Source organism: Saccostrea cucullata, unplaced genomic scaffold, assembly GCF_032062105.1.
Source record: "Saccostrea cucullata isolate Sc308-1 unplaced genomic scaffold, CSIRO_AGI_Scuc_v1 ctg1366, whole genome shotgun sequence".
NCBI lineage: Eukaryota > Metazoa > Mollusca > Bivalvia > Ostreida > Ostreidae > Saccostrea > Saccostrea cuccullata.
The window spans coordinates 175,066-186,858 of record NW_026921579.1 but is presented as its reverse complement, the minus strand read 5'-3'; the positions used below and the strand labels follow the sequence as shown (position 1 = coordinate 186,858).

The 11,793-nt window shown below is 31.9% G+C and overlaps 1 protein-coding gene and 1 long non-coding RNA gene across 2 annotated transcripts; both read left to right on the top strand.

The window, feature by feature from the left end:
• The first annotated feature begins 1,403 nt into the window (after positions 1-1,403).
• On the top strand, positions 1,404-2,172 carry LOC134260387 (uncharacterized). Its single transcript, XR_009990537.1, has 2 exons — positions 1,404-1,468; positions 1,714-2,172. It is a non-coding gene; the product is annotated as an uncharacterized LOC134260387 (long non-coding RNA).
• Positions 2,173-5,540: 3,368 nt separating this feature from the next.
• LOC134260392 (uncharacterized) lies at positions 5,541-11,098 on the top strand. Its single transcript, XM_062742955.1, has 3 exons — positions 5,541-5,654; positions 8,836-9,004; positions 10,797-11,098. The coding sequence occupies exons 1-3, from the start codon at positions 5,541-5,543 to the stop codon at positions 11,096-11,098; spliced, it is 585 nt and encodes a 194-aa protein (XP_062598939.1).
• Positions 11,099-11,793: the final 695 nt, after the last annotated feature.

Below are 11,793 nucleotides of genomic sequence, written 5' to 3'. Positions count from 1 at the left end.
CCTTGTCTACAGTCGCCAAAGCTAAGAGCTGAACCTAATGTCGCAGGTTCAAATCCACTGCATTACGTGTCCTACAGATGAGACCGTCTAAACCGTGGTCCTGTTTTGCAGTAAGTGTTCGCACTAAAAAGATCCATCCCTGCTCAATGGCCCAGAGTGCCGAGAATAGGTATATTTGCAGTCTGCCATCAGCAAATGATGGTGTCTCCGTATGAGTAAAAAATTCTTAAGAGGGAAATTAGACAACAAACAAACATAGATTTGATATGTGCCCTTGTACTATATAGTGCATATGAATAATTGTGAAATTTATTTGTTCTGTACATATTTTTTTCATAGTCAGTAGCTACTTGTATACTTAGAGCATTACATCTTTGTTATAATAAAGGTAAAAATGAGTACAAATATTTTAAAGTTATCATTTGCTAGGTCCATTTTGTACAGTACTGGTATTTGTGTTTCTATAATGTGACCCTCGACAACTTAGTTTACATTTACAATTTCATTAAGTCGGAAAGATATACTCAGTAATTAAATAAAACCTGCTGCATGTAAAAATAAATAAAAGGAATATATACATGTAGTAGCTGTTATTGTACAACTAAATACAAAAAACATAATTAATTTTACAGTCCTCTGAAAAAAAGAATTTATTATCAGGACTATGGATTGACCTCACTTAAAGGCTGACTGTATATTTGTTCCTAAATAAAAGCCTATACTGAGTAAATTGGTTATTTTTCAGTTATTTAAGAATATATTTTTTTCATTTCATTTTATTTAGGAGATCAGCAGGTAAAATAAGAAGTCAAAGCTTACAGGGAGCTTTGTTATGGCTGGATGGTACATGTTACATAAAAATTCTATTTTCCCCCATCTAATTCATGAAATGGCATCCATCCTATTGTCAGTGCTGTCAGGGAAAAAGATGAACTGGTATGTAATTGCATTTGTATTTTTTTTAATAATAGAAAGTACTCATAAATTACACCTAAGCTAGGCCATCCTTAAAAAATTGTTTGTTTGGAATTGCCACCTGAAGGGTTTCAGACACAGGAGGGAGGGAGGGAAATTACTTTTTTTTTAATTGAAAACCTAATTTTACATAGATCAGACACTATATATCAGTGTTTTGTATGGTGCATGTGATACATGTAATGGGCAAAAAAAAAATTGATTAAATATAAAAAAATCTTCCTACTTTTGGTCAATAAAATTTTTTCAGGAGGGGGCATTTCAATGAGACGGGAGGCAATTCCAAACAAACTATAATTTTATTTTGGCCTAAGCAATGCTTCAATGCTTCCAATTTTAATTCTTAAAAAAAAAATGCATTTCCTTTTATTATCACTAGGTGTATTACAACCTAAGACAAAGTGTTGAGATGTTTGGCAGTCCTATAAATTCACAGAGAAAATGTTCTGCTGGAAATATGGGGCAACATTCAGCCTGTACACACATAGACTAGGTATGCTCATGCTTGGAAAATTCTCTAATAGAATACCGGTACAATAATCTTGTATGCAGCATCTTCAGGCTTTTCACAAACTTACAATTAAGGATTGATTAAGAATTGTATTTTAATTTGAGAAGTAGATCAATTTTATTTAAAAAATTAAAAATATTTAAAGACAGTTTAATTTACCAAAAAACAAGTGCAGTCATGATAATGCTAATTACTCTATACTAATTGCTACTCATTCTTATTTGAAGGGATTCCACCAAAAACTGAAAGAGAAAAGAAGCTGATGTACTCAAACAATCCCTGGCAAGAGAAATTAATTTGTGAAATGAAAGAATGCACAGACATAACATTTTAATATTTGTTTGTACAAAAATTGACATTGAAAGGAATTTACTGTATGTGTACTTAAAATAGCGAGCTTCATATTTTAGTTGTTTTTGAGCAGACGAGGATGTGCTAATTCATAAATACCACTAAAAATTCATTTATAAATAGAATATACGACACAAATATTTGTAGCATTAATTCAAGATTATGCCAACAACCATATCCATTGATTGTGCTAAATTTTGAAAACACCAAGTTATGTACATGTACAGTATTTTTCCAAAGCTTGAACTTTTTTCTGTTAACGATTTTGCTTATTTTATTCATGGCTGTAAATAAATAAAACAAAAAAGATTGTATTAAATATTTATACATATTTATTCCTTTCGTACTTAAATTTGAGCATGCAAGTACAATATTCTTGGAAATCAATGCTTGTGGATTTGACGAGTCTCTCTTGCCCATGGATTTTGTTAACATATTGATTGAATCTACATTATCAATGAGTTAAAATCCACAAAATTACATACCCATGAACAATTTTTCTTGTCCATGAACATTGAACCCCACAAATTAACTTGATTAAAAAGATTCCACAGAATTCATAATACATGTACAATCATTTTTAATTCTTTTTCAAAGCAAGCAAAAAGATTTTTTTTAATTTTTCTAAAAATTGAATGTGTCAAAAATTCTTAAAACTATATACTTGTGTTCTAAAATTTAAAAAGTAATAGTTGAACATCTTCTAAGCACATCTCACGTAATAGCCTAATCATGCTAATAGCTTCTACAATATGTACCAATATGAGAAAGAATTATTCGGACAGAGTCTTCAACAGCTTAAATGCTTGCATTGAATTTTTCATATCTTTGTTAAAGAATATGGCTGATCTTAAAGAAACATCCGAGTGACTGCTAGTTATCACTGGGGATACTGGTCTAAACTCCATGATGCACACTTTAGTTCACAACTCTTGAGGAACAGCTCAGTCTTTGTACATACTTCGTGTCTTGACTGCAGCCACGGAGCTGTTGGACTTGTATTGCTGGAGTTTTAAAGTCCAAAACTGGATGTCAAGTTTACTGCATCCTTTTTTAGTCTTGTCTCCTGTAAACAAGGAACTGTGCAAATATTATTTTTGTTTTGTTATTGTATTGAGTTAAAGTAGAATATTATATAATCAATATTTATCCAGGGAAAACCAAAGACCCTACTCGTACTAATCAAGCGGGGAAAAATATCTCATTATTTCTGGTGTTGAAATTTCAAATATATAATAAAATTAAACATTGAACTAAAATCATAAATTGCAGTACTTATTCCATTTGCTAACAAATCAAGTTAATTGTATGGGGACATAAACACATCATACACTCTATTTGTACATTTTTAAAAGAAAACTGCCACTGTACATTAAATTAATCAGAATTAATCCTATTACATTTACCAGTGCTGTGTCTGTCTGTTTAACAACAAAATCACAAAGCAACAAAAGCTTTAGACATTTTAGTTAAATTTCAAACTTTTGAAATAATATTTTAAATAATATTAATTGCCATGTGTCAAGCTATTAAGACACTATTAATATAAATAGTTCAAATGTCCTTTGATGAAAAAAAAAATAAAAAGGGAGTTCACTTTTTTCCATTTAAGAAAAAAGTTAAAAAGTCACAAAGTCAATATGTTTTATACTATATATAGTAACTCATTTTTATAGTTAAATCTATACGATTTAATGACATATACTTCGTAAAATACTAATTAAAATTAATCAAAATCAATATTTTACCAAAAGTCTAATCCTTAATATCGCCGACTCCAAAATTCTGGTGACAAGCGACATCGTGTTTACCAAGTCAGCTGATCATCTTCATGACCGATTTAGCGTCACTTTTCGTCTCAAAGAAATGTCTGGATCTGAAAATAATGAGTGTCCGCATCCTCTACAACATCCTGGCACACCACAGAGGGTTGACATTCTTTACAAATTAATTAATTTGGAGGTATACGTCCAGGAGAAACCACAGTGTCTCGCCACGCTACCATTTGTTTACACTCAGTCAAGCGCTTGACAAATTCAAACGTTTGCGTAACCACCTCTAAAACCGCAGCGCCACCCGACGGTTAATGACGTGAATGGATACTATTGCTAAACAGTTTTTTTTTTTATGAAAAAAGCTTTTCAGTAAAAGACAAGCAAAACACTAACCGAAGCTGGGGCATTTGCCAATTTTTTTGGCTAGTTTTGATTCATTGAGTAAAATGAAATATTTAGCTAAAACTCATAAATTATTTAGTTAAAAAGTATGTTATGTGTTATTTTTTTTTTCTAGGTTCCTTCGAAGGTTCATGTTAAACAGTCTATTTACATTTAATGCTACTCCTTAGTGTACATATGTTAGCAAAAATTAATGACTTATTTCTGAAATATTTCTCAACTAATATTTGGAATCCTGGAGATTGTGTAGTGATGTATAGAGAGCATCAATCTTGGAGATGGTGTAGTGATGTATAGAGAGCATCAATCCTGGAGATGGTGTAGTGAGGTTTAGAGAGCGTCAATCGATTCGATCTTCCAATGCGATCGTTATAAAACAGTTGAGGAGAAGACAAAGTAGAACAATATCTAACTTATTGAAAGTATTTACCTCAATTAAAGATACAAAACTTGAAGTTGAAAGATCTTTTTGTTAAATAATGGAAAAGTCTTAAGGTAGGTATTGACGTTCAAAATCTTCTCTAAACCTTTTGAATCTAATACCTTAGATAACTCATAAAATAACTAAAAAGCCCATAAAAGATTTAAATGCTGATTTTCATACAGCATCTTTAAGGGTACAAGTCTTTCAAAATACAGCAGTCAAAATTTAACATACACAAGTATTTATCACTCATTAAACTTACATTTATAAAAAAAAAACAATATTAGTTTAAGAATATTAACAAATTGATGTTAAATTCCCGCATGCCTTTCAAACAAAAAAAAGCCAGAAACCTTAATTTTGAATAATTCTAAAAATTTAGGTTTCTGTACACGCCATTTTTATTTTGAAATAATTTAAAAATATATGCAAGGTAAAAATAACTTATTTTATCAATGCTATCATGGCTTATTGCATGCATTCAACAAAACAGTCTAATGAGCATGTATAATTTGAGGATATCAAATATCACAATGATCATTATTTGCTGTGATAAAAGTAAAATATGAACTAATGCTAGTAAGTAATAGCACAATATCACAAAGAAGTCAGTAGCATGTAAACAGAAGATGCTTACTTCTCTTAGTAACTTTATTCCACGAGGAGTCAGTATATGTATCTAGACAGAGGATTCTTACTTCCCCAGGTAAACTGATATCACAAGGAGTCAGTATCTAGATAGAAGATTCTTACTTCTCCTGATAACCTGATACCACAAGGATTCAGTATCGTGACAAAGGATTCTTACTTCTCCTAGTAACCTTATACCACACGGAGTCAGTATCTAAACAGAAGATTCTTACTTCTCCAAGTAACCTGATATCACAAGGAATCAGTATGTAGACAGATGATTCTTACTTCTCCTAGTAACCTGATATCACAAGGAGTCAGTATCTTGACAGAGGATTCTTACTTCCCCTAATAACCTGATATCACAAGGAGTCAGTATCTAGACAGAGGATTCTTACTTCTCCTAGTAATTTATACAACAAGAAGTCAGTATCTAGACAGAGGATTTTTACTTCTAGTAACCTGATACGACATGGAGTCAGTATCTAGAAAGAGGATTCTTACTTCTCCTAGTAATCTGACATCACAAGATGGTAGTATCAAGACAGAGAATTTTACTTCTCCTAGTAACCTGATATCACAGGGAGTCAGTATCTATACAGAGGATTCTTACTTCTTCTAGTAACCTGATATCACAAGGAATCAGTTTCTAAACAGAGGATTCTTACTTCTCCTAGTAACCTGATACCACAAGAAGTTAGTATCTAGACAGAGTATTATTACATCTCCTAGCAATCTGATACTACAAGGAGTCAATATCTAGACAAGGGATTCTTACATCTTCTAATAACCTGATATCACAAGGAGTCAGTTTTTAAACAGAGCTTTCTTACTTCTCCTAGTAACGTGATACCACAAGGAGTCAGTATCTATACAGAGGATTCTTACTTCTCCTAGTAACCTGATATCACAATGAGTCAGTATCTAGACAATGAATTCTTTCTTATCCCCGATATTGAAGAAATAGCAATTAGCAGAAATCAAATGGAATTAATTATGCATTGAAACGAAAACTACTTAATAATTTTGTACAATTAAGTTTTTTTCTCTTTTTTTATGATTAAATGGTAGTCAATTAATGAATAAATGATGGTGATGATAATGATGTTGATGATGATTTTGATTTTGAAGGTTTATCAACAACCTCCTTTATAGTTGCCATTGTTTGAAGTAAATGTAAGCATTATGTACTTTGGGTATTAAAACATTGTGATGGTTTTGTCTTATATTTTATTTAGAGTTATTTCCCTTTGCCCGTCTGTGTAGAGTATCAGTGTGTCGGGACTGTAGAGTCTGGGCAGTGAAGTAGTCGTTATTTTACTCATATATAGATCAGACGTACTTTTGGGGACAAAATTAGATTAATGGTAAATATCAATTTTCACACTTTTAATATGATAATTTTTCATACGTAATTTGTATTACAACCTGTTAATTATTACAGAATACAATATTTAAAAAAAAAAACAGTAAGTCTCGTTATCCTTTGAACTCAGATTTCATAGTAAATACGGGAGTAACCCAAGACGGTCCCATAACCTAAATCTTTTGGGCTAGTTCCGAGGATGATTGAGTTATTGATCAATATTTTATAGCCGTTTTTTTTTCTTTGTAAACAATGTCCTCTGGGGTGGGATTCAGTTTCTTTTGAAATTTTTCTTACCTAGTTGCATGCGTATACAATGTAAATTGGACGAGAACCCCTCTAAGTGGGGATGTTTCCAGGATTCTGAGGAATTTGCACACGTTTCCAATGTCAATAACATGATACTTCTAGATCTGCCCTTTGTTACTTACATGCTTGTGATTCAACATACGACACGCTCCATACGAGGTTTCTCCGAATCGAACGGTTGATCATGGAATTAAATCAGACTTGTTTGAGCAAGAAACGATTGATAATCTTAGTTATCTTCACAGATTGTCAAAACGCACTGCACATAAGTAAAAAACACTCGTTTTTCTCCGGTTAACAAACAGAATGTAGATTTCTCCTATCACTTGACCTACAATACACAAGTCACGACGAAATGAAAGTTTGGAAAACTATTCAGATATAAAATTTTTCGATTTGCAGCAAATCGATTTTAACAACAAAGTTTTGCTGGGTTTTCACCACCAGAAATTAAAAGTATGAGCCTAGAATTTGCTTTTTACTGGGGTGGTGAAATGAAATTAGATTTTTTACTTTTATTTTATTGAACATTCTGGAAGAATCGATAAGACGCTTGGTCAGCCGACAACACGCCCGACGTGTGCACCTTGTCATGATTGGGAAATAACGGAAAAATCCCTCATCAATTCATTGTATTAATGATGGACTACCAATCAGTATGAAAAACTATGCATTTGTCTCAATGATTAAATGTATTTGCTGACAAGGTCTTTTTATCTACAGTAGAATTTACGAAAAGATGACTTTAATCTAGGCTATTCATATTCTTGTTTCATCAACATGTTTGTCAATAATTTTCTTCGTTTTAGAAATTGTTCATACGTAGAGCATGCTCTTGCATACTGAATCGCTGAAATATATACACTCCGTATGCAGTTGATGAAAGTATATTGCTGCATAATTATGGGTAGTTGACAATAGAAAATTCAAGTGATATCATACTCTTTTTTACAGACATTCTTTAGAGTACCAGCAGTAATGAACTTGATCTTGGACTTTAACCTACTTTATAATATAAACCGTGACCCTAACTCCTAAATGGATAGTCCTACACGATTACCAATTTACCGGTTGCTTCTCTGGAATTCCAATATTTTCATTCTTTTACTTGGGCATCAGACTTTGACCTTCTTTTGAAAAAAAATGCAATATTTTCTGAATAGCTGATTCTGTGACTTTTAAAATTTTCCTGTGTTTTCTTTGTGAAATTATTTTACCTTGTTCATTTTGACCCATATTTGAAAATCTCTTTTTTCATAGTTATTTAACAGTTGCAGCTTTTATGATTTTTAATTTTCGAAGGTGAACCCATTCCAAGGAATATTTCTTTTGTTACCAAAAATAATTATTTCTTGACCTTGGTGTTTTACCTGTAAATGACAACATTCGTCACAAGCTGCATGACGAGAGCATCTTTTTCACAAACCATCTTGAATTTTATCATTAAACTTTTCATATTTATTTAACTGCAAAATCCAAGCTGTAGTCTATAAAATATTTTGATATCTGTAGCAGAGCCTATGTATCGCAAAATAGATCATATCTTGTATTAACACATGTGTCGATGTTTAATTGGTATATTACTACATTGATTCATTTTTTTCCAAGAAAAAGTCTAATATTTGCAACTATGTTTAAAGACAAATTGATTAAGGCTAGCTCGCGTAATAAAAGATTTAATTCAAATACAGTTGCAGTTAAAAATGTTCATCTTTCAGAAAATAATAAAGAAATGCTTATCATTTTTCGTTTTCTAACTCCTTGTATTGCTTTGCAAATTTAAATCATTTTTAAATGCTTCAATTATTGCTTACTTAAATAATCAATTTAAATAATTTAGAATCCTCTTTTAGCTTTTGATAAATCTCTTGCACGGCATTAAACGTCTGTGACGTCAGAATAAAACGCATATTAAACATTTTAACCTTTTGAACCCCTTTATTTTTTTTGTTATTTTTTTTTAATACTTAAATATCCATTACCTTAAAGTAATTTTGATCAATATGAATCTAATTGTCATATAGTATAAAATAGTTAAATAATTTCGAACAAAAATTCATTCTTAACCATTAGGATCTTATTGTTTTCAAAGGTAGATAAACAAGGGACCAATGGTACTTACAACATAGATGCAGAAGATCCGGCCTGTAGTAACTGGTTAAGATTCGTTAATTCTCCCGCCAAATATCAACAGGAAAATGTCGTTCCTATCACGTGCGAGGGCATCATCTTCTATATGACGTCACGTGACGTAGAGCCGGGTAAAGAGTTTCTGTTCTGGTATGGTGACGGATATGGGAGGTTTTTAAGCGTAAACCGCATACATCCGGGTAATTAAACAACACATTTTATGGTTAACTGTTTCCATCCGGGTATTTAAACAATCTACTTATCAGATAACTTGGCCATATACAATGTGGTCATTAAAACATTTTTATACCCGCGTGAAAAATGTTTCGGGGGTTTATAGTGTTTGTCGTATCTGTCCCTCTGTCTGTCTCTCTCTCTCTGTCTCTTTGTGTGTCTCTCTGTCTGTTTGTCCGTTTGTACGCAAAAACTTTAATAATGTCCATAGCTTTCGATTTAGTGGAGCTATGACTATTATATTTCACACGTGTATTCTTTGTGACAAGACCTTTCTTAGGGTACCACATCAATTGACATTTTTACCTTGACCTATGAGTTTGATCTAGTTTTACACAAAAATTCCAAACTTTTACATTTGTTATATCATTGGAACAGTGGATACCAAGATAGTTACAATTTACATATAATTCACATATATATTTTTTGTTAAGAAACTTTTCATTGGATACCAACAACTTTGACCTTGGAGATTTTAGTACTTGTTTAAGCTTGGCCATTACGTTTGAACGGTAAGGAAAGATCTTTTATTTGATATTAAAAACCTTGACCCTTTTACTTTGACCTTGGAGTTTGACATATTTTTACACAAAAAATCCAAACTTTTACTTTGGACCTAATTCTTAAACGATAGCTACTAGGAATATCATATTCTAAATATCAATTCTTTGTGACAAGAGCTTTCTATTGAAACTGCTAGTTTTGACATTTTGACTTTAGATATTTCCGTATTAACAAGAAAACTTTCACTTTGGCCATAAATTTTGAATTGTAAGGTTTAGGTCTTTCAAACTTCACTTATGTAGTCATTGTGAGAAAACCTTTCATTGGATATCAACACTTTTAACACCTTGACTTTGACCTTGGTTTTTGACCCACTATTAAAAACGCTTACCTTGGCCGTAACCAAGGGTGGTGCAAGGGTTTTCTTTGTCAGATGTTTATTTTATGGAAAGGCCATACTTTAGGTACCAAAGTATTTGATCTGCATTTGAGAAAGCTTAACCTTCGCCATGTTGCCATATGGGGGCATAAGTGTTTCACAAACACATCCTGTTATTGCATGCTGTTGTTTCTTAGGAGGTTCTAAGGCGTAAACCCCATAAACCTGGCTATATATGTAAACAACTAATTCATAACATGCTTTCATTTTTATCACACGCGTACATTAACAAAAAAAAATATTTTTGTCAAATTTCTCTAATTTGTATTTGATCAAAAAATTGATACTCTTTCATAAAAAATTATGTACATCATATTTAAGCACCTTTGATAAAAAGTTATATCGTTATTTTATTTATTTATTTATTTTTTTTTTCTGCTTTCAACAAATCTGATTTTAATGTCTAAATAAAAAAGCTGCACATTAAATCTGGAAAATATAATACTGCAGTGTATTAAAATTGTTTATTTCTAATTTCACCCATAAACATTATATTCCTTTGTTATTCAAAATGAAATAAAGTTCGGCTTAGGTTTGCTTATGCTCGTTAGAAAATATTCTATTGTTACACGTACCACGACGCAAAAAAGAGAATACTTTCCATTCAAATGTCTACTGAATTTGGATACAGCGGATCAAATTGTATAATTTTTAGAGCATTTAGGATGTAAAGCAACAACTCATATTGTATCGGTGGTGTTTCAAATTTGAGGATGATATATTTTTTTTCTGGTCCTTTTCTGCAGAAGTTGATCTCAACGGTTCATTTGCATTTCGTGCCAATGTTTTGACATTTGACGAAAATGAAAGACTCATTTTTGATAATTGGACACCAGTTATGTATCAGAACTGGAATCCTAACGATGAGGGCGAGACAGCAGTTGACCCAATCTTTGGCCTCCTTTTGACTTATCATAACGACGGCAGATGGCGCTGGGTGACTGAGAGAAACTATACGTACTATACAGGAGAAGACGGACTAAAAATCCCCTTTATTTGTGAGGATTCTCCATTTTATTTGGAGCATAAAGAGTGTTCTGTTACATAATGATTCATTCTCTCTAAATTAAAATAAACATTTGCTACCATTATTTTTTGTTATATAATTTCATTAAGCATGGTGTAGAAAGTTCTAAAACATTAAATGGAGTATTCTTAAGTTAATGTCGGATCGTATATTCGTCACCTCGGAAGTCATCTAGATTTATCCTCGGATCGTATATTCCTCTCCTTGGAAGAGATTTAGATTTATCTTCGGATTATATATTCGTCTCCTCGGAAGAGATCTAGGTTTATCCTCATGTTTTAAATAAACTATGAATAGCATGTACACAAAGACATACAGTGCATTATATTGTTTCGTTATTTTCCCAAGGAAATTGACTGGGATCTCCTCCCACCAAACAAACAAACAAACATTTTAGCACAAAGTGTTTTTTTTTAAATTTCTATCCGTAATCCAAAAAATAAGGGGCAAATATATTTTCCAAGGACGGTCGGTCCAGTTGTCCGTTTGTTTGTTTTTTTCCCTAAATTTATCTGTGAGTGGTTAATCAATTAGCCCTGACTACAGCCTTTAATTTGTTTGAGCTATGAATATCATATTTCACAGGTTTTTTTTCTTTATTTTTAAGGTCAATTTTGAATTTGGAATTTTAGCCTTGGTCATATGAATTATGGCTTTAAAGGTCAAGTATAATATTTTTGTGAAAATTCATAATTATTCATTATTGTCAGCCTCTG